Source organism: Protopterus annectens, chromosome 2.part1 (genome assembly GCF_019279795.1).
Source record: "Protopterus annectens isolate FY-2018-M chromosome 2.part1, PAN1.0, whole genome shotgun sequence".
In the NCBI taxonomy this organism is placed as follows: domain Eukaryota; kingdom Metazoa; phylum Chordata; order Ceratodontiformes; family Protopteridae; genus Protopterus; species Protopterus annectens.
The window spans coordinates 1,715,145,067-1,715,168,836 of record NC_056729.1 but is presented as its reverse complement, the minus strand read 5'-3'; the positions used below and the strand labels follow the sequence as shown (position 1 = coordinate 1,715,168,836).

The 23,770-nt window shown below is 43.0% G+C and overlaps 1 protein-coding gene across 7 annotated transcripts in view; it reads left to right on the top strand.

The window, feature by feature from the left end:
• The window catches only part of EIF4G3 (eukaryotic translation initiation factor 4 gamma 3), a 3,593,176-nt gene that overhangs the window by 3,034,152 nt on the left and 535,254 nt on the right, over positions 1-23,770 (top strand). For all 7 annotated transcript variants that reach the window (XM_044063163.1, XM_044063168.1, XM_044063165.1 and 4 more), the window contains one exon: positions 14,183-14,355. In XM_044063163.1, coding sequence (XP_043919098.1) covers positions 14,183-14,355 — 173 coding nt within the window. The remainder of the gene's footprint in view (positions 1-14,182; positions 14,356-23,770) is intronic.

Below are 23,770 nucleotides of genomic sequence, written 5' to 3'. Positions count from 1 at the left end.
TCTCTTGAGGCCTTGGAGATCCCGGCTCAGAGTTTTCTGGTGCTGACTGTTTCAGTCTCATCTAGATCTCCATCTCCTGTACTGATTTCCTACCCTGAGTTCTTTGGCTCTGATGGATCTGGAAACCTCTCAGGGTAATGGCTAGACTCTTGGCTCCAGGGGACAGGACTCTACTCCAGTTTATTTGGATCCATCTCTGCACCTTGGGGCTTTGGCACTATTTAGGTTGACCATGGCTTCAACCTCTGGAGTGGTTTCTTCAGAGCAGGGGGAACCACGGTTCTGAGGCAGTCTTTCATGGTTCTGGGCTCTATTCCCTCTTTGTGGGGGACCAGCCTTCCAGGCCATGGAGAGAGTCTTGTCCACCATGGGCATTCAGTCAACTCCACACCTGTCAGAACATTTTCCAGGTCCATCCCCTCGTTCAGAGCTTTAACCAGTTCTAACACCTGGACAGCGAGCGTTGAAACTGCAGGAGTCACCTATACAGGTTTTGTCCTCTTCTGACACACCCCCAGATCGTCCCACTGAGGAGGTTCCTTAGAAGAGGAAACACCTAAATTCCCCAGAGGAATCCATCACGGAAGACACTGATTATGATGGAGAGGGTTCCCCATGCTCACCCCTGGAAGATGTCTCCTTTGAAGACATCCTTGCGATCCTTACACAAAGGGGTGGCTGGATGTCCCAAAAGTCCTCTTTGGTGGAATCAGTGCACCTGCAAGCTTTTGGTGTTCGACCATCAACCTTTTGGATAACTTCACCAACTGATGAGCTCATTAACTTGATCTCACAATGACTGTGAAGGCTGCTGAAAACCATTGAGCCAATCCCCAAGAGACCAGACACAATTCTAAGTAGTATGACTCCCCAGAGCAGCTCCATGTCCAACCTAACTGTAGGTAAACCCCCCTTCCATATCATTGTTAGCTATAGGTCTCCCACCATGTACCACGAGAACCATTCTACTGACCTGGATCTACTTGAGTCACTCACTATACAGCCAGATGCCTTGGTCATGGGTAATTTCATCGATTGGGAGTCTTATATGAGCACAAACATGCTCCTCCTAAGGTTCCTGGACTTCAATACATATACTCTGGAACAGATAGCCTTCACCCCCACACGGGGTTCTAATGTCATAGACTTGGTAGTCACCTACATAGGGGGCCTCTGCAATACTCCCTGTGTGTTGCCCTCCTTGGTAAGGAATGATCCTAACATCTGTCTCGTTTGAAGTAACGAGCATACCTGACCCCCCCTCCCCCCCGTCCAAGCAGAAAGGATGAAAAATTTCTCCAAAGCAAACTCTAGCCTCCTAAGCGATGGCATAAATAGTTTCAAACCCTCTGCTACGACTGTCAACAATGACACCTATACAGAAGTGCGCACACATGCCCTGTATAAACACCTGTACAAATGTATAGACTCAGCTGTACCTGAACAGATTTAAAACAAGGTCCTCACCAAAAAAGCAAGCCACCCTGTTGGACATCAAGCATAACTAGGTTATACAACCAGAGGGAAAAAAGCTAATGTCCAAGAACAAGAGGGAGCTGACTCAGCAGAGGAAGGACACCCTCCACAGCTTGAACCAGCAACTTGGATGTTTTATCCTCTAAATCCAATTATGAAGCTAAACTAGCATCCCTAGCTAAGGATAATCACAAAGCATTCTTTAGCTACATTAGAAAACTAAAAGGGAAGGCCCAGTGGATGTTAACACTCATACTGACCCTAAGCACATTGCCAACGTGCTAGCAGACAGATTTAGTGCAAACTTCACCCTCCTGTCCCCAGCAGACATATACCATAAAGCATACCCGTCATCAGTGCTGTACCTAATATCTCCAAAAAGCAGGTCATAACCACACTCTCCATCACCAGACAAACAGCCTGTATGAGATCGGATGACATCTTAGGCTGCCTACTAAATGCTGTAAAACAAGACCTAGCGGGACCACTTGTCACTCTCTTCAGCCACAGTCTAAGTACTGTTTTTGTCCCAACAGAGTGGAAAACAGCAGCAATAGTTCCCTTGTACAAAGGGGGGGTCATCAACCACCCCTGGGAACTTATAGATCCATAAGCCTTAGCCAGCCTCATCTGCAAGGCCATGAAGAGAATCATCATGGACCTTATCACCAAAGACCTAGGTGACCTTCAAACTCCTGACACAACCAAATTTGGCAATGTTACGGGTAGATCATGCTTATTAAACCTGGTGGAAGACTTCAAGAATGTTATCAAAGCCCTGGATGAAGACGAGCAGTACATACAGCCTATCTTGACTTAGCCAAGGCTTTTAACACAATTCCCAACTTGGGCATAATTGAGAAACTCACCCAGCTGGAAATTAACACACGTCAGTAGATGTGTAGCCAGCTGGCTCACCGACAGAATGCATACAGGCAAAGCTGGGGAATTCCACCCCTACCAGCACACCAGTTACCAGTGGTGTACCATAAGGATCTGTGCTGGGCCCCCTACTGTCTGGAATCTATTTCTTAGAAGTCCAGGAAAAAATAGATGGCCTGTGACTTACCAGGTTCACCAATAACTGCAAACTGGGTGCAATCACAGACTCCCCCAATGATGATGACATACTACAAAAAGGGTTTACACAGGCAAATGATTGGTGCCAAAGCCACAGACTTTTTCAGCAAAGGGGAAGTCCCTGCAAATTTACAGTATTAACAGTACTCACATTAGCTCAAACCGTCTGAGAAATTTGGGGACACAGGTCGATAGCAACCTTAATTTTGATCACCAGGTGTCCACAGTGGTAAAGGATGCCTGTGTTGCACATATAAGTAAGAGCATTGCATCCAGAGCTAAGGATGTTACAACTCCCCCGGTACTCATCCATCGTCATACCACTAATAGAGTATAACACTTCCTTCTGTGTATGAACCTCACCAGACACCTGCAGCAGCTGGAGAGACTGGAGAGGTTTCGCACCAAGAAAATTCAGGGCTTTCAACACCCAACCTACATGGAGAAACTGAAGGCCCTGTTACTGTACTCTGTATCTTAGAGTGCTGCAAGGCGACTTGTGCCTGGCCTGCAGGGCTGTCTTGGACCCTGCCCTAATGGAAATGCTGCACATCAGCAAGTCACATGGGGACAGGATTCACACACTAGGGATTTTAACCTGCCTGTGACATTAACATGCTGGAGAGACAGATATATCTCCATGAGATTGCCACTCCTTTGGAACAAATTCCCAATTCACATGAAACACAGTTCCTCCATTACCCTATTTAAGTGTAACTTAGACAACTGGATGGGAGACCATAGATTTACCATGGGGGATTTCACCTATGTCCCCTCTTGGAAAAGGGCAGTCTGTGCTGATTGTAGACTCGCACTGCAAAGAGAGACCATTCAACTTGGTCAATAAGGGAACAAGGGTTTAACCTGACTAGGCTTATAAAGGCCCAAGGGCCAATAGCCTAAGTAACCTCCTATGAACTTATTTTCCTGTCAAGTGTTTGGCAGTGCCCTGTATAGACAGTCACCTTGAGTACCATTTTTCCTGTAAAAGCACCATTGAAATTTCACCAGTACTTAGTTGCACACAGGACAACTAGTTTGCAGTGATGAGCACTGCCCCGAGAGTTGTAAACTGGAAGCCCCTGGCATTACTTTATATTCTCACTCCAACTGTCAAATCAATAAAAAAGGGTCTGTGCCATGGGTATGAACTTTCCCACACACTGTTACTAGCTTGTTGGATATGTGCACACTGAGGCAATGTACAAATTGCCTCATGTTTACTGAAAAACAGTTAATTCTCAAACTGATACGGTATGCGAGAGATGTATTTACACAATGTCACTGGAGGCAAAGCTCTCACATAAAAGCTCTCCTAATGTTAATCAGGCTGTCAGTAATACACATGCTGCACCCATCACACACAGTTCAAAGCAGACACACAGACCCACGTATGCTGAAGCATTTAAATGCAACTTTCCTAAACCCCAAAGACCTCCTAGAAGCAATGCACATAAAATGTCAGCAACCCCGAATGCACTTTCAAAACAGCCACATCAACACATAGTCACATCTCTCAGAGCCTCTTCTTCTAAGCCTATACGGCAAGCCACCACAAAATCCAGTGGAAACCCCTTTTGCTAGACACAGTGATATCTCTCTTACCAGGCTGAGTAAGGAGAAGGTCATGGTCAGTTGGGTATCAGGGGCCAGGATCTACCTCATTACACACACACTCTGGTCATTGGACCGCAAGTACCAGTATGACTCCGCCATAGTCCATGTGGGTGTAAATGACCTGAGACGTCCCTCCCTAGACTATATTTATTTGCATTTCTTTACCGAGAAAGACCACTAGGCCAAGAGAACTCATTTTCAGTGGAGGCCTGGGGAGAAAAGCTCCACAGTACAAAAAATTAACAGTTTGAATTACAAAATTAAAATTACAGAGAATAAGTATATACAAAGTGTAGAGAAAACCTGTGAGTAAAATGAACAGAAGTATTCTAAACAGTAGTATAATCTAAACAATCAGCATAACACAAGGATCTGCATAGTTTACTATGTAATTTCTGTCTACAGTAGTGCTGTTGACACACAAACCGTGTTAACAGGAAATAGGGTGGCATACATATTCTAGGGGGGCTTGGTGCAAGTACATCTCCAGCATGAGGAAAAGTGGTATGATAAATTGAAGGGCTGCCAGCCCAGCTAGATAGAATTTTGTAAATAATTCTGTGTCACTGTACATATTAATATGATCCACAGGCTGGTTTCACAAGTGTAAGAAAACTGTGTTATGTGCTAAGCTTCAAAAATGTAACCACAGTGCACCCCAGCTGGAAGAAAGGTGATAAAGAATTTACAACTGTGTGTGATCTCAAGCTTGGAGACAGGATGTCTGGGCCAGGAAATTCTTTCTATTCTTAGACAGAGATAATTACTAGGTTTCACTTGTAAAGTGTCTTTTATTGCTGTGGCTTCCTGGCAGGTGCAGATTACAAAGAAATGTTAGATTTTACGTTCTGAGAGCCTGGGAAATTTAAGCAGATGTGTCAAGAATGATGTAATCTGAAATGACTCGGCAGTAATGTGTATTATCAATTTAAGACTTTCTCAGTGAGAAAGATTTGGCATTTTGTATTTGTGCCTGAATCTGAACACATCAGCTCACCAGCACTTGCTTTGCTCTGTAAGTAGGATCTTAGATCTTAGTATTTTTCTTAGAGATGTACAAAAATATAGCCAGATTAGTCTAGCTGTTTTCTATGTTTGTGAGACTTTCCTACAATATTGTTTTGAAGTATTTTCTTTTGATCTGTGAATTCTCAGATGTCATTGTGTTGAGTTAATAAGTACTGTCTTGTGTTTTTTTTATTGTTTATTAAATATATTTGAACCTTTGAACTGTGGCTGTTTTGTGTAGAGATAATTTAAGCTCTTAGTTTACTTGCATGTATTTAGTAATACTGTATAGGCGATTCCTAAATAGCCTTCAAGTTTCAGTCACACTTACCAATTGGATAATAACAGCATTGCACAGTAGAATTGGGCACCCCTTGGTAAAGGCCTTTATAGTAGCTAATAGTGGGTGGTGGCAGTCGGTACTACCATATAGTCTGGGCAGAAGGGAGCATAGCTAGTGAACCTCTGTGCCAGCCTTCCCTAGGAGTGTCTGTGAGCCTGTATATAAATCAAATCTCAAAGTGTATGTGTGTCAGCTATTTAGGCAGGGACACGAAGCACTGGTTGGACAGAGAGGATGCTTGACCACTTGGCTGAGATCTGAACCCTGTAGCTATGCCAGTGGGAAGTCTTATTGGGAATCTGGAGAGAAAAGGAGAAACCAGCCCCAGACTGACTGTGATCTCTGTGTGCTCTTATGGGAAATTGTACTTTACTGTGTGTGTGTACTTGTTATCCTCACAATGTGGACAACCCTCACTGGTGCTAGTGGTGAGGATTGAGGCACCTTGATTACTGGGCCAGTGCATGGGCGTCACAGGTGGTTATGAAGGTAAGTTTTGAAATAGGTGGGATTTCGAGTTGTTCTAATGGATAGAGGCAGTGCATTCCAGTTCTTGGCTTTTGAGAATGAGTAAAGAAGCTGGCCAGGTGAGAGGTTAGGTTTGTGAACCTCAAGAGCTTCTGATACCCTGATCAAAGGGGGCCTGCTTGGGTGATGGTAGTTTAATGTAGAGCTCAGGGCAGAGGACAGTCTTGGGGTTTGAAGAGTATTTTGTGAGTTGTGGTTAGTTGCAAGTAGGAGAGGTAGTTTGGTAGTTCTAGCCATTTCAGTGATTTAAGAGTAGTGTGGTGATGGGTGGAGTATTTAGAGTTGGCTGCGAATTTGACGATTTTATTGTAGCATGTCTTGAGGTTGGATTTAGAGGAGCTTTTGGATATTGGTAAGTAGAGGGGCACCGTAGATAAGAGAGCATAGTGGGTGTGTTCTGGCTAGGGTTATTCTTGTGGATGGGCTTAGAAAGTGATAGTCTATAAAGGATTCCAAGTTTAAGATGTGTTTGCGAATGTTGTGTATGTAGGTTGAATTTCATGTGTTCATTGATAGTAACTTCGAGGAGCTTTGTGTGGTTGACAATTTTGATTAAAGAGTTTGAAAAATAATGGTGAACTCAGATTTATTTAAGGGGGTTGTTTTTTTAGGGGTGAAAAGTATGATTTTGCTTTTGTTTGGGTTCAGGCTTAGGTGGTGGTTGTGCATCCAGGATTCAGTGAAGGAGGATTCATTTTGAGTTAGTAGAAGTAAGTCAGAGATAGAGTTGGCAGAGCAGACAACAGTAGAGTCATCTGCATACTGTATGACAAATCCTTGAGATAGTGATGAGTGGAAATTGTTTATGAATATGCCAAATAGGATTGGTCCCAATAGGGATCCTTCGGGAGTGCCAGTGGAGGTGCTGAGGAAAGAAGAGATGGAGTTCTGCCATCTGACAGCCTGTTGTCTTACATTTCAGTAACTAGAGAACCAGTTTAGTGTGTGGAGGGAAAGACCGATCTTAGAGAGTTGGGCGATGAGGAAACAACGAGAAACAAGAGTTGAAAGCTTTGAATAGGTCAGGGTGGAGTGTGTGGAGGGAAAGACTGATCTTAGAGAGTTGGGCGATGAGGAAATGACGAGAAACAAGAGTTGAAAGCTTTGAATAGGTCAGGGTGCCAGTGTCATGGGCTCTGTTTATTGTATTCATAAAGGAGAAGAAGGGCAGTTGTAGTATGGCCAGGTCTGAAACCATGTTGTGAGAATGAAAGTACCTGGTTGTCTAGAAGACAGGAGAGACGTTGAATATTGATGCATTTTTCTAAGATTATGAAGCCAGGAGAAAGAATTGCAATGGGATAGGCATTAGTGATGTCAGTATTATTGCCACCTTTATGGAGAGAGAGAGAGAGGATGAAGGCTGAAGTTTTAAGTAATGTTCTTTTATTTTTATCTCTGACAATTTTTTTTTTTTTTTGCCTGGTTGTGAAGTTCTTTAAATTTTGGTAGGTCTGGAATGCTTGTGTGCCTGCCATAACTTCCATAATTTGTCTTTGATATGTGTGAGAAGTAAAGTGGGTCTGGACAGCCAAGGGGCGTGGTTATTTTTGATTCTCTGTACACGTACAGGTGCAAGGCTGTTTAGTGTATTCATGAAGGTGGTATTGAAGTAATCAACAGCTTCATCAAGAAGGGAGGGTTTTCAGTAAATGCCAGTCTGTTGTTTTTAGAATATTGCTGAAGGTTATAGGATTGAATGAGGTTAAATTCCTTGTTTGTTTATATTGATGTTGAGTTAGATTGGAAGGGGAAGCTCGGTTAATAAAGATAGGAGATGATCGCTGAGCCTATTTGGAAGTGTTCCATCTGAGGATATTTTGTTGGAATATGTGACCAGAATCCAGTCTAACGGATCCGTTATCAGTCCCTTTGTTAGGTCTGGTGGGGGATTCAATGAGCTGGGTGAAGTTGAAGAGATTAATATTTGAGGAGGAGTAGTTGTAGTTGATTTCTAGCCAGTTAATATTTACGTTGTCTAGTATGCTCTCATTTTTAATATTGGTGGAAATCTAGGGTAGGAAATCTTTCCGTATGAGAATGTTGTTTCCAGGAGGTATATAGAGGGCCACTATACAAAGTTTTTTGCTGTTCATATTTAAGAAAGATACGAGTATTTCTGCGTTAAGAGAAATGTTGTGTAAGGTTAGTAAATGGAGCTAGACTGTGGGAGTTGGAAAACAGAAGGTGACACTGCCTCTCTCATTTTTTTTTTTTATGGGTCCCATGTAATCATATTGTTTGAAAGCCTGGGAGGGGGAAATTGCATCTTTAATATGGGGTTCTAGCCAGGTCTTAGTGGTAACAGTAATGACTGGTTGTTGGTGAGCGATCCATGCATGAAAGTCTGAGATTTTATTATGTATGCTTTGTTGATATAGGGTTACTAAATATAATGATTTGTAGGAGTTTCTGTTGGATGTGGTAGGAAGGTTGAGTGTCATGGGTCCTGAATTGGGGTGTATCTTGTTGCATAAAGGTATGGTAAAGAGTGTAGAGATGTGACATAGTTTTTGGTTTGGGGTAGGTTTGGAGTGATTTTTTTTTGAAAACTTACAGCGGATAAATTTAGTTGATTCAAATGGTTTTTAAATGTTGCGGAGATAGACTTCACTTTGTGATGGAGGAGGGGATTTAGTTGATAGAGGCTTGGGGAGATATCTGTATAGCAGTTGGGTGGAATAAGTAAGGAGGCAGAGGTAGAAGAGTAGCAGAGAATGTAGGAGAGAAGGAGATGGGGTTAGGAACAGAGAGAATTAACAGGTATAAGGAGTATAGAAAGCAGTAGGGTAGTAGAGTGTGTGAGTGTAGTAGAAGAGAACATGTTAGTGGGCTTTGCAGAGCTGTGGTGTGAACAGTAGTAGGAGTGAGACGAGAAGTTATCAAATTGTGGTTGGTAGTGAGTGAAAGTGTAATGCAAGTGTGGTAGTGCTGAGGGAGAAGGTTAAGCTGAGTAGGGGGAGTGAAAGTTAAGTGAGAAGTGGAAAAGATGTAATCGGGATTGGCTCCTAGAAAAGAGTTTAACATAGTAGTTTGGTGGGGTTAGTTAAGGGAGGGAGTAGTATGGGGAGGAGTGTATAGATATAGTTGTATTCAGGTGGACTTGGGGTAGATTAAAAGATAGGTAGCAGTGGTATGAGGTGGAAATATGTGGGGGGAGTGGCAAGGAGTGACGTGAGTGATAGGAAGAGTTACAGATGGTTGGATGGAGTTAATGAGGGGAGGAGTTAGGCAAGTACAAGTTTAGAAGAAGTGGGGGTACGTGAGAATGGGAGTAGGGTAGGGGAGCTGAGTGAGCCTGAGCGTAGCGAGGGTGAATAGAGCAGGTTGAACCCACGAATCAGTTGTCGGTACTAAGAAAGAGCATCAGTTTCTCCCAGTGCAGCAGGTGAGTCCCAGCAGTAAGGAGATTGTTGTTGGAGTGGAGAAGTGTAAGCAGCTCTCGAAATAGTTATGAGCCTAGCATTTTACCTTCTCCAAAGATGATGCCAAAATATGAACAAAATTGACATTGTTTTTGGTGTCATTCTAAGTGGGTGCAATGTTTGTCAGCATGGAAGGCGATGGTCAACAGAGCATGCTGCTTCCTCTCTAAGCTTTCAAATATATTAGCTAAAACATTCTCTTCCCCATAGCGCCTTTTTTAGTCAGTTCCAAACAAAGTACTTCTGACATAGCAAATCAAAACCAAGAAAATCTAAAGATGCTACTTTTCAGTGCTAGTTTAATACTAGGAATCAAAACAAAAATCCTCACCTTAGAGAATGCTGATGTCTGTGGGGTCACTGAGACATGTTTTAAAGTCGCCGAGAGCACACAGTTGACAGTACAAGGTTCTAATGCCTTCCACACATTTAGACCAGCTACTGCACAGACAGGGACTAAAGGTGGAAGTGTCTCAGTTTACAAGTACACCTCAAGACTGGTTAAACAGGACAATGCACTTGAGCTACTCCATGTTCAAATCACCATAGGCAAAATACAATACCATTTCCTTGCAAATTTTAGGACACCCTCTATGACCGAGTAAACCCATACCATGTATTTAACCGAATTGGAAACACACACCATCCAGTCCAATACCATATTCACGGGCAACTTTAATTACTGCATTTTTAACTGGGAGTCGTATATGACACCAAACATAGAGCCACAGATATTCCTGGATTTTGTAAACACAAACTTCCTGGATCAGATGATCAGCACACCAACAAGGGGTGTAGCCATTCTGGAACTGGTCTTCACTAATATGGGAGCGTGCTGCAATACCCCCTAGTGTAATGTCTTCTCTGGTAAGGGCAGACCACAAAATGGTCTCCTTTGAAGTAAAAATAAAACCTGGAACTCCCGCTAATCCTGGAATATTCAGGAACTACTCTGAGGCTAACATCTTACTATTATGAAGCCCCCATAAATCTTGAGAACACTGGTGCTTATGCAGATCTGTTCACAGAAACCATAAACAAGCATGTTAATAGCTGCAGAGAGGCAGTTGTACCCACCAGGAAGAAGTACAGAACTAACTTGAAAAAGAATCCACCCCTGTGGGATCACAGCATCAGTCGATTGTACAAGAAAAGCATTGCAAAAATGAGAAGGTGCAGCACTGAGCAGGGTAAAAGCCCTCATCAAACTAAACTCAGAGAGCAAGTCTACCAAAGCCAAATGTGAAGTAAACCTCCCAGGCCAAGGACTACCACAAGGCAGTCTTTGGCTATGTCCACAACATCAAAGGCAGTACACAGTTGTGTGCAGAGCTCATTGTAAATGGAATCACCTGTACTGAGACAGACGATATAGTAAAACTACTGTCTGACAGATTCACCTCCAAATTTACCCCTCTCTGTCTCCTTTAACCTGCCCTCAGGAAATAACATCATATACAGCTCTCCATCCTATCACTAGGGAATAAGTCCTTAATGCTCTATCTAAGGTCAAGAGCACTGCATCAGTGGGCCTGGACAGTATCCCAGGATGCCTTCTAAATAGTGTGAAACATAATCTACTAGGCCCTCTGGAGTTGCTGTTTAACTGTAGCTTCCAAACAGATTTCATGCCTCATGAATGGAGAACAGCAAGAGTCATCCCTCTGCGCAAAGGTGGGCCATCTGTAGAGTCTGGAAACTACAGACCCATAAGTCTCACTAGTCTTGTATGCAAATCCATGGAAAGAATTATCATGGAAATGTTCAGTGATGACACAGGAAAGCTCCAGGCACTGGACACAACACAATTTGGTTTCATCAAGGCAGATTGTGCCTCCTCAACCTGGTGGACTTCTTTGAGAAGGTTGCCAAAGCAATGGATGAGGGCAAAATAGTTAATACGGCCTACATTGACCAAAGCATTTGACACAATCCCCCACTCAGACATTGTGTACAAATTTAAGAGGTTAGGCACAAACGCATATGTAACCTGGTGGATAGCCAGCTGGCTTACAGATAGGACTCAGGAAGTTAGAACTGGGGAGTCCACCTTTGCAAAGAGGCCAGTCAAAAGCACTATCCCTCGGGGATCTGTCCTGGGACTGCTCCTTTTTAGTCTTTACTTCAGACATCATGACCAATGTCAGTGGCCTCTGGCTGACCAAATTTGTAGATGATTGCAAATTAGGAGCCATCATTGAATCGTCCACCAACACAAATGTTCTCCAGAAAGGGCTGACACAGACAAACTGATGCTAGAGCCATGGACTAAAACTAAATGCCAAGAAATGCATAATAGTATCCTTTGGGAAGTCACCCACCCTTGGTAACTATCATATTTAACACCACACCACTAAGAGTTGACCCAGTAGTCAAGGGCTTCGGGACACACACAGACAGTAATCTAGCCTTTGACCATCACATGTCTACAGTAGTGAGGAAATCATTGTATGCTGTGCAACTTATAAACAAAAGCATGGCATCTAGGTTCAGTGAAGTCATTGTTCCACTGTATTTGACATTCATCAGAGCTGTTATTGAGTACAGTGCCCCCTTTGCTATGTACCTAACCAGGCATTGCCAACAATTTGGATGGCACAGTGGTGCAGCGGTAGTGTTGCCTCACAGCAAGAGGTTCTCTGGTTCGATTTTCAGCTGGAGTGCTTTCTGTGCGGAGTCTCCATGTCCTCCCTGCATTCGTGTGGGTTTTTTCCGGGTACTCTGGTTTCCTCCCACATTACAAAGATCTGTGTCTGGAGCATTTCTCCCCAGGCCTCCCCTGAAAATTGGCTTTGTTCCAAGTTGGACCTTCCCGGTAAACAAATGTTAAATAAATTAAATAAGAATGTCCAAAGAGGTTCCTCACTAAGAGTTCAGGACATAAGTAGCATGTCCTATGCAGACCGCCTCAAGGCCCTGTCCCCAGTATTCTGTGTCCTACAGATTGTTGAGGGGAGGTCTATGCCTGGCATACAAGGCATTGTTAGACCCCACACTGATGGACCTTCTGCATATCTGCAAAACAGATGGCATCAGAGTTGCTGTTTCTAAATAAGTAAAACTTGCCTGCGATATAAATAGGACCTGCTGGCGAAACAGGTATGTATCCCAGAGACTACCCCTTCTCTGGAACTGGCTCTCCATCACTGTGAGGCAGAGTTCCTCCCTATCCCAATTCAGGTGTAACTTGGACAGTTAGATGAGGAACAGGAAATTCATCCCTGGTTTGGTACCTGAGTCTATAGTGGACCAGGCAAGTTGTCAATTGTTCATCTCCCTGGCCCCTGTTTGTAAATGTTTCACCTCCCATCCCCCTGCTTACATTTATCATGGGGACCAGAACTTGTAAAAGATTTGGGATGAAGGTTAAAAAGGCCCTTGTGGTTGTTAGCCTAGTTAACACCTATATACCTATGAAAATCAGATACCAATTGAAAATAAAAACTGAAGATTTTGGAAACTGAAGGAGGAGGACATGAAAATTTAGAAGTGAATCAAGTGGATGGATCAATTTGGGAAAGGCTTAGAATATGAAAACAGAAAGCTGGAACAAAAATAATGCCAAATAAATGAAAAGGTTTTATACAAATATATCTTTGAATTTAAATCGGATGAGAAGTGAAGCAATAGGAATGATGCTTTTTGAATGGTATAACCTTCTTGTGGATGATACTTGTGCTGCTGTGCCTTGGACTTTACTGCAAGATTTTGCAGGACACTGTAAGCTGTTTGTGCGATGTTAAGGCCCAGGTCTTCCTTCGGGACCACCATCCTCAGTAGTAGTCTAATGATGCCACTCAAGTTGTATAGGGGCTTAGTCCTGCTGTTGCCGCTTATGGATAGGATCATGTTAAGGTATGGAAATTATGACCTTAATGTCGTGCTAGATCTTCACGGGCCAAGTTTATACACTGCAACATACCCACCTTCCCCCTCCTTAATTCTCTACCTACTGTGTACCACTCTGGTGGATACACTGGAGGCATGCATTGGACATTGTGAGCTGCTACTTAACAGCGGTAAGTTAAGAGTATGTTTAGAGGTTACTATTCTGTTAGGCATTTCTTGTAACCTTGTCGAGCTTAGTCTGGTGTCAGGAGGAAGAGTGTTTCATTCTGGGAATGAGGGAAGACTTCAAGGCTGGGAGAATTTCCAGTGATGCTTAATTGGACGCTTCACTGTCTGTCTTTCCTGTTGCAGTGTGCAGACTTTGATCATCTGTTGTAACAAGAAGTGCACAACTGTAAACTTAATTAAACTGTAGTAGTTTAATGTGTTTTTAACCTCGTCCTCTCCTCATCTGATCCTCTGGCTTCCGAGGTCACTAATTGATTCTGAGTGTTCAGCATCACAGAAGGGCACCCTGATTGTAGTGGATGAGCATGATGTGAATGTATGACTTAGTGTGATTGAACTCCTCAGGAACTATAGCTTATATGAGCTGAACTGTGGTTAAACACATCTTGTGTGAAAATGACCAGAAATCTCTAAACTTTTCAAAATGGAATCCTTTTGGTAATGTTCATCATGTGAGCATATTGGCTGTACAGCATCTGTGTTTAACTTTTTGTAATGCGGCTGTGTATCTATCGTACTTGTTCACTTTATATGCCTTTGACGTGATGAATGAATGTTAACACTACCTGTAGCTACTCTTATTACAGTACAAGGTGTGTACTAACCATAACCTATTTTGTTTGTACAGGAGGCAATGCAGTGTCTGGATGATCTGAATTCACAAAGTTTGTTACACATTTTCGTACGGGTTGGCGTGGAGTCTACGTTGGAAAGGAGTCAGATCACAAGAGATCATATGGGACAGTTGCTGTATCACCTAATACAGTCAGGCAAACTAACCAAGCATGCATTTTTCAAAGGGTGTGTATTCATTAGTGCTTTTGTTGCTTTGTGTAGTCAGTCATTCAGTGAGGGTTAATAGGTTGCAGCCTTGGTGTTAGCTGACTGGTGACCTGAATTCATGGGTACAGCTTATTGCATTTGTTTACTGGGATAGTTGAAGTGGGCAAGAAGTCCATTTTTTGTGGAGGTCCAAGAAGTAAAACTCTAGATCCCATTTTTTATGTACACCCTATCAGACTTGATTGCCAACTTGCTTGGTGGTCTGATTTGGCAATCTGAAAGTGTTCCTAACATCCTTCTCCTTTAGATTTTTCCTCCCATAATTCCCATCTGCCTTAACTAACCTCAGATCTTTTTCACCACCATAGTGAGCAGTCAGTCATTCCAGCCTCAACTAAGTGCACCCACATTTTTTACTTTTACCAGAGAATAATTACCTTATATTTGAGATTTGGATTAGTAGTATTTCAAAGTTAAACAGAATCATAGGAGGTTACTAGGCTAATGGCCCTGAGATCCTTCAAGCCTAACCAAGAGTTTATCCCCAAAAAAGAAACCTCAGTCAGCACCTGTCGCCCCTGTCAGTGAGGGTCACAGGTGGAACCCCTGGGAAATTTGTGGTTTCCCATCCACTCATCGAGGTTGCACTTGGAGGGTCAGCGAGGTGCTCTGTTTGACATGTATGGGAAGTCTATTCCAGAGATGGGGCAGCCTCTGGGAGACAAACCTGTCTCTCCAGCAGGTTTTGTTGATATCACATATTAGCTTTAGGCCTTTTGAGTGGGTAATGCGCGAGGAGTTAGACTTACAGATATGGAGCATCTCTAGTAGGGCAGGGTCTGAAATTGCCTTGTTGGCAAGACACAGATCACCTCTGAGCAATCTCTATGATGCTAAGTATAGTGATGGTGATTTGAGCCTGTCCCCATAGGACAGGTGTTGAAGGCCATGGATTCTCTTTGAGGTATTCCTGTGGCCTTTCCAGTTGGTGCAGGTGTTTGGAGAGGTACATACCAAATAGGATGTTATACTCAATTATTGGCCTGATGAGGGAGGAGTACAGAGAGGTAATGACCTCCTTTTTTCCTGGATGCATTCCCTTTACTAACGAGATGAACAAAGTAAAAGGCTTTCCTGACCTTTGCCACTACATGATGGTCGAATGCGAGATTGTCAACCTGAGTACCCAGGTCTCTCACCACAGTGTGTGTGCTTAGGGGGTTGCTGTTTATGTGGTAATCAGTAGGGGCCATATTTTTGCTGAATGATATGATGATGCATTTTTTGCGATTAACTTAAGGCAATGACTTTGGCACCAGTCATTTGTTGCTTAGAGACCCTCTTGCAGTATGTCAACATCATTTTGGGAGTCAATTACAGCACCCAGCTTAAAGTTGTCTGCAAACTTGGTCAGTCACTGGCCTTTTGTCTTTGTCTGGACCTATGAGAAGTAGATGCCAAACAGTAGGGGTCCTAGGACAGATCCCTGGGGAACACCCCCGGTGACAGGTCTGCTGTCATAGATTGAGGGGCCTATTTTGACCTTGTGGGTCCTATCGGTGAGCCAGTTGGCCACCCACCTGATGAGGTAGGGATTTATGCCAAGTTGTGTTAGCTTTTCAATGATGCCTAAGTTGGTGATTGTGTCAAAGGCCTTGGCCAAGTCAAGGTAAGCTGTATGTACTGACTTTCCCTCATCCAGGGCCCAAGTGTTTTTTTTTTTTTCCTGTTCTTTTTGCCTTGTCTCGTTCATGGTGCCCAGGCTGGTAGCATAGCATCTCTCAGTCATCTTTGGTTATTTAAAAGAAAAGGTTTCCTGTTGCAATTTATTACTTTCTAATATACTTGCTGTTGCGGTGTGGAAATATGGCCATAGAATTCTGCCCTGGGCACCTATGATTTCTGCATGGTGCCTTGGGCTAGAGGTATACTGCAGTAGTTTTAAACACTTTGGCCTAGGTATCTAATGGATCATTGCAATAAATTAATCTTAAAGAAGCTTATTACCCCAGAGACCAGGACAGAGAAGAGAAAAGAGGGATAAAGATCAGATTAAATGAAAGCCTGAAGAAGCTGGGCCCTACTCAGAAGCAAACATTCCAAGATAGGGAAAAACTCTGTCCCTTTTTGCACAGACACTGATATGCAATTCTCTTTTTCAGTCTGAGTCCATTGTTAAGTGACAGTTCCACTATCAAAACTTTTAGAAGGCAGTCCTATGAGAGGTAACACTCATTTCCTCTCCTCCAGGCCATCATATGTTACCTCCTTGAAGTCTGGCAGGTCCTTCCATAGCACTACAGAAACTGATTGCAAGCCTATCATAAGGACATTTTTGAAGATGCAGGTATGTTATCTCCTCCTCCTCCCCCTGTTTCTTGGATGAATCTGTTTGGCCCTCCTTCACCATCTTGTATCCTTTTGTGGTACTAGTTTGTGCACCGGAGGTTTTGGAGATGAGTTGCCTTCTGGAGCCTGTCTGCTGGGCACTGATAGGTACTTTTACCTCAACACTTACATTGGTGTGTCTTGTACACTCATTGCCAAGACCTTCAGTATTGAGTGGATTTTTGAGGCAGGTTGCTTGATTCCAGTTTTTTGGCACCAGTTCTCTTGGGCCCTGTGCTCGGTGTTAGCTTCACCAGCGTTTGAGCCATTAGCACTGATATCCATCTCAGGGCCGCCAAGATCCTCAATGTCTGATATCCCTCCTTTATGTCCTCTTTAACTAGAAGGATGGCAGTGCCAGGTTGTTGATCAGATATCAGTGGATTTCAGCACTGCCTTCTAGAGAGAGGAGGATATCATGACCTGCTTGCGCCATTGATCAAGCCTCCATGGGTACCAACTCCACCCCTCGACTATGTCCCTGTCAGCTCTTCAGCCTATTCATCATGAATGCCTAGAACAGAGCAAAATGTGAAGCCTCAAGGAACCACAGCACGCACACACCGAGTCATCTGGGGACTCCAATCCGCCACAGTTTGGAATTCCCAGGGATGAGACATACAGGAAGAGGCATATGGATTCCCTTATTCAGTCCTGACATCAGGCATGGACTTGGATGAGAGTGAGGTCTCCCCACAATGCCCTCCTGAAGACACCATACTTGGTGAAATCCTTGAACTGATGAGGCAGAGGGGATCTCGGTCAACAGACGTGCTTTTTAGGATGAAGAAATCCATTTTGAGGCCTACTATTCTGTGTCCTTTATCTCTTGGTTGATCCCTCCCGCTGGCCTTCTTACTGATTTGGCTGCCATCCGGGCATATCAGAAATTCTACATGACTCAAGCTGTCCCTCACTAGCCTGATAAAATTCTGCACCCACATAAAGATAGACAGCACTGGACAAAGGTTCTTCTGGAGAAGTCTTGATTGTTGCAGCAGCCAGAGAGAGCGAGAACTTGACCTATGACTCAGGAGCTGTCCGCCTGCCTAACAGAGTGTAGAGCATTGGATAGGATAGGGAAGCATATAAATCAATTACAAAGAGATCTGGTAGAACAAGCCTTGGCTACTTTGCACAACCACCCATGCCAGAGTCAAGAAATCAGCTAAAGGCCATTGTGGGTACAATACTGAAAATTAATAATCTTTCCATGTGTCTGTTACATAGTGTAGCCAGTGGAGTAACCAGAGCAGCAGGTGCAGGCATTTACCCGTTAATGTCATGCTTGGTTTTTCCTTTGTAACTGTTGGCAACTTTAAGACATCCTTCATCAGTGCCCCATTTGATGGTTGTGTGTTGGACTTGAAGTGAGAGAGAGCTTGTGCTGTGAACAAGATGAAACATTGCCACAGGTGTTGGATTTATGAACCTCCAGTTATTTCTCTTCAGACAGGAGTGTGTGGTAGAGGTGACTCCTTCAACAGATGCAGACCATGAGGTTGAGGGGGAGCTGCCAAACCAGGGTTTTAAGGAGCCCATTCTTTGGCAAACAGACCCATAATCCTTGAAGGCTTACCCAGCTGTCCACTCATCTGTCCATTCTACTGGATGGATGGGCATCATGCAGGAAGAATGGGTGAGAAAGACAATATTCAGCTGCTGTACTGTACCCTTTTCCAGTTCTCTTCCCCCTCAAGTACAGCCATTTCTATTTGTCTTACCCCTGCCATCTCAAAGTGGCAACTAGAGAAGCCTTTCTGCTGCAAACAGGGCCATCCAGAAGGTCCCACCAGACCGGGGAAAGTTAGGAAACTATTCCTGATTCCATTTGGTGACAAAGAAGGAGAAGGACCTCAGGTCAGTCCTGGATCTCAGCAGCCTAAATGTCTGTCAAAAAGACTAGACTCCATTCATAGGTTAATTGGTATATACTAGGCTAACCACCGTAAAGGCCTGTATAAGCCTAGCCATGCAACCCAGCCCAATTGTGTCCTTGAGTATCATGATCATTTATTAGGAGTGGGTAAGTTAGGAAGTTTCTGCAGGTTATGTTCGTTTGGACGTTACTGTCTGCCTCTGTCTATTAGAGATATGGGCACCACACCCAGGGTGAATTTCCTGTTTGCCTTCCTTTGGTCAAGGTTACATTTAAACAAGTTTAGGGAGAACAGAACAGGCCTTTACTTGGTGCAAACACAAGCGCTTTCAGAATTAAGCTTCTTCAGGTGTATACAAGCACTAAAAATACCACACCTTTATACTCATGTTACATCACCCAATTAATAGTCATGTGACTGGTCCCATCTATCATAATATATTTTATTTCATTCATAATAACTAAAACATATATAAAAAATATATATAAATATATAATATATATATATAAATAAAAAACATCAAAAAATATACATATATTGTGTTATTAAAATATTATAAAACAAATATACTGTGTTGTGGACAGCAGGAGATGAATATATTACCTACGAAGTGGTCTCATCTTTAATTTAGGTTTCAGTGGGATACACTCATTCAGGCCATGCCCTTCTGTAGCTCTAAGCTTTGTGATCCAGATTGCTTCCAGATTCTCTGTCTTATTGCGTATATCCCCTCGTCTCATGCTCTCATATAACAAAGCTATAACTCTGAATTTGAAAATGTGAGTGCTATCAAATTCCATCACATGTTTGGCTAATGCATTGTTCTTATTCCCTTTCCTGATGTTATAGGTATGTTCCCTAATCTGATCTTTAAGATGTCTATCTGTCTTCCCCACATAAAATTTTCTGCAGATCCTACAGTCTGCCAAGTAAACCACATGTTGACTGGTGCAGTTGGCTCCTGTATTAAAATAAAAGTCCTGCTTCAAATCAGGATGATAGAAACAAGGACTTTCATCTATATACGTGCACCAACTACAGCTACCACAGGGTCTGGTGCTCCCATTACTAATATCTGTGTGTCTATCTTTGGGGTAGCATAACCTCCTCTTTAGGGATCTGTCATTCCTGTAACTAAATTTAGGGACATTATCAACCAAACTGGCTATATCTTTGTCTGTTAGTAAAATCTGCCAGTTCTTCTTCACTTATCAGTGTACCTATTTATATCAGTGGAATATTTCAAGGATAGTCTGGTTTTACTATTGTCGAGGGCTGTCTGTCTCTTGCCTATAGATCTAGTTCTACGTGAAAAATATGGTTTGGCTTGATCATCTCTCATGGCCATAACCCGAGGTATATGTGTCTGTATACTATTGTTACTGTACCCCCTGTCACCTAAAAATGTCTTGACCCTATCCAATTCCACATTAAAATCATCATCCCTCACATTCAGTCATGAGGCTCTCATGGCCTGGTTGGTAATCACATTTTTAAATATATGGGGTGGATGTGCACTACTCCTGTGTAGTAGATGGTTAACATGACAATCTTTCCTGTGCTGTCTTGTAAATATTACATCATTATTGCCTTTTAGAATCTCTACATCTAAAAAATCCATATTAAATCTTGACATTCTATGTGTAAAATTTAAATAATGTGTACTATTGTTGATGAAACTGACAAAACTAGCTAACTGCTACTCATCTCCTGCCCAGAAAATAAAAACATCGTCCACAACTCTCCGATAAAAGGTAATCAGGTGGGCAAATGGGCCCTTGAACACAAACTCATCTTCCCATACTGCCATGACCGCATTGGCGTAGCTATTGGCACAAGAAGTGCCCATAGCTACGCCATTGCACTGTCTGTAGAATTGAACAATAAATAGAAACAAATTATGTTCCAAGACCAGTTCAAGCAATCGTAAGACCAGACTCACTAAATCAGGGCTATATCTAGCTGATGTTTCCATAAAACACTTGGTAGCTATGATACCCTCCATGTTGGGGATCACAGTGAATAAATAAAGGTTATGTTCGTTTGGACATTACTGTCTGCCTCTGTCTATTAGAGATACGGGCACCACACCCAGGGTGAATTTCCTGTTTGCCTTCCTTTGGTCAAGGTTACATTTAAACAAGTTTAGGGAGAAACTCTGCTTCACATGGATGGAGAGCCTGTTCCAGAGCATGGAGTTCCTCTGAGTCTCACCTCTGTCTTGCTAACATATTTTATTTGTCACAGGCAAAATTTAAATCCTTGGATCTAGTAGGTTCTGATGCTGTTCATTTTACAAATTTTCAAGAAGTTCAATAGAGCTGAATACAGGTACGCCTTGTATGCCACTCATAATCACCTACAGGTTAGTGATGGGCAATCTATGTCAGGCATGGGTCAGCTCTCCGTAACCTGTAGGAGTCCAAGTGTAGAGACATGGCTTTAAGGTGAATGGTATAGGACAATGTATTTATACTCTGGATTCTCCTGGTAAGGAACCTTTGTGAACATTCCAACTGTTGCATATATCTGGTTAGGTACACGCTGAAGGGGGCATTATAGTCTGTTATTGGTCTGATAAGGACCAAAAAAAGTGGCGGTATGACTTCTTGGACCTGTATGTCATGCCCTTACTTGTAGGTTGGGTGAGAGAGAATGATTTTCTTACTGCCTTGGCCATGTATTGTTCAAATCCAGATTACTGTGTACTTATTTTCGCAGATCCCTGACTACTGGGTCAACACTTGGTGGTGTTTTGTAGTATCAAAGGAGGTTATTAGGCTCTCGACCCGGAAGTCATTTGCCTAGTAATCTCCTGTGATAAGACACCACCAAGAGTTGACCTGGCAGTCAGGGATCTGGGTCTTGTTTGTGAGCCAGCTTTTAGTGTAGTCTAGTCAATGGAGTAATTAGCCTGGGTAACAGTTTTTCCAGAAGGTACTATAATGCATTTCTTGGCATTGAGTTTTAATCTTTGACTGTGTTAGACCCACATAAGAGTTGTGTGTGTCATGGGAGGAATCTACGATGGCTCCCAATTTACAGTAATCTGCGAATTTGATCAACTTAAGGCCCTTGACATTGGCCTTTACTTCTGAGAAGTAGATGCCAAATAGGAATGGTCCCAGCACGGAGCCCTGAGATACCTCACTGGTGACCGGTGTCTTAGTGGAGGTGGTCTCACCAATCCTAATATCCTGGGTTCTGTACATGAGCTGGCAATCCAACAAGTTATGTAGGGCTTTGTACCCAGTTTGTTGAGTTTGTCAATTGTACCCGAGTTTGGTATTGTTTCTGATACCTTAGCTAGGTCCAGGTATGCATAGTTTACACGTCATCAGTTGCCTTGGTGACCTTCTCAAAGAAGTCCACCAAATTTAGTAGGCATAACCTACCCTTGACAAAGCCGGACTGTGTTGGGTCTAGTGTCTGTAAGTTGCCTATGTCTTTGTTGATCGCTTCCATGATGATTCATTCCATGGCCTTGCATATTAGACTAGTCAGACTAATAGACTTGTAATTCCCATGGCCTGTTGATGGTCCAGTCTCATGAACTGGGATAACTTTATTTTATTTATTTTTATATTTAACATTTATTGACCGGGAAAGTCTGACTAGGACAGAGCCTTTTTTCAGCAGAGGCCCGGGGAGAAACACTCCAGACACATGTCTTTGGATTGTGGGAGGAAACCGGAGTACCTGGAAAAAACCCACATGTATGCAGGGAGAACATGCAAACCCCACACAGAAGGCGCCCCAGACGAGAATCGAACTGGAGAACCTCTTGCTGTGAGGCGACAACATTAACTGCTGTGCCACGCAGCCATTGCACTTCTCCATTTTCATGGTACAAAGCCTGTTTTGGGGCTATAGTTGAAAAGTGACTCAAGTGGTGCTGATAAGTCATGTTTCAAGCTATTTAACAGCCATCCTGGGATATTGTCAGGGCCCACTGAGGCTGTGTTTTTGACCTAACAAGCACTGTCAGGACCTCCTCCCTGTTAATAGTTTGGGGGGAGGGTTGCGCTAGTAGGTTTTTCATGGGGGAAGGTGGGGTTGGGATTGGGGGGGTCAAGTTTGAGCTGAATTTATCAGCAAGTTCGCTATGTCACTCTGCTCAGTGAAAGTGGCACTTTTGACCACCTGTTCAGCACACTGATGTGTGCTGTTGTTAAGGTTTTGGACGTAGTTGTACATGACCTTGTGGTCCTGTTTAGCTTGTGAGGCTACCTTCACTTTGTATTTGGCCTTAATTAGTCCTCTTAGTTTCCTGTTTAGTTTAGTTTAATTGGTGAACTCCTATCATTATGGGAGCTGCTTTTCCTAATTTTAGTCATGACTTTTTTATATATCCTATTAAGGTTAAGATTCCACCAGTGCGTGTTTTTTTAATTTTGTTTTTGCTTGTTTCTAGTACGTACAGCAGCCTCTGTACCCCCATTTTTATGGCTGTTCAGTGTGTCTGTTAATTCCGCATAGGTTGCCATGAACTTTGGTTTGGAAGGGCTGAATTTTGACAAACCATCACTTAATAGGATATAGTTTGCTTTTCAGTACAGTTCCTAACTGTTACTGGGTTTGTTGGGGTTACAGAGTTGATTTTGATTTCAAAGGAGACTGCTTTGTGTTCCAACCTCCCCAATGAAGATGTGACATTCGGGCAGGAGGGGTCAGCACTCTCCCATATTGGTGAGTACCAATTCCAATAGTTTTGAACCTCTGGTGTGTGTGCACTGTGTGGTCAAGGGTATTTGTTTTAATAAAGTCCTGGCAATTTTCTGTCTGCAAGTATGAGGCAGTGTGTGTTTCCCAGTCTGTACAGGCTTAGTCTTCCATGAATAGGGTATTTGGTTTAATGGTGAGTGTCACCAGTCGGTGTCAGTACAAGCTATGGGATTCTAGGGACATGAAATGCGACCTATAGCTTGCTGTGATATGGTATGGGACTTTATCTTTGGTGATTTGCACATAGATAAATCCCAGGGCATCGTCCTCTTTAACCAACCTATAGTTATAATTGTTACTAATACAGATTGAGACTCTTCCGCCTTTTGTCCCTGATTGTGCAGCTAGTGGTCTAAATGTGTAGAAAGCACCAGACTCTTGCACTGCCAGAGTAATTTTTGCAGATTTAAACCATGTCTGTGTAACAGTACAGATGTCTG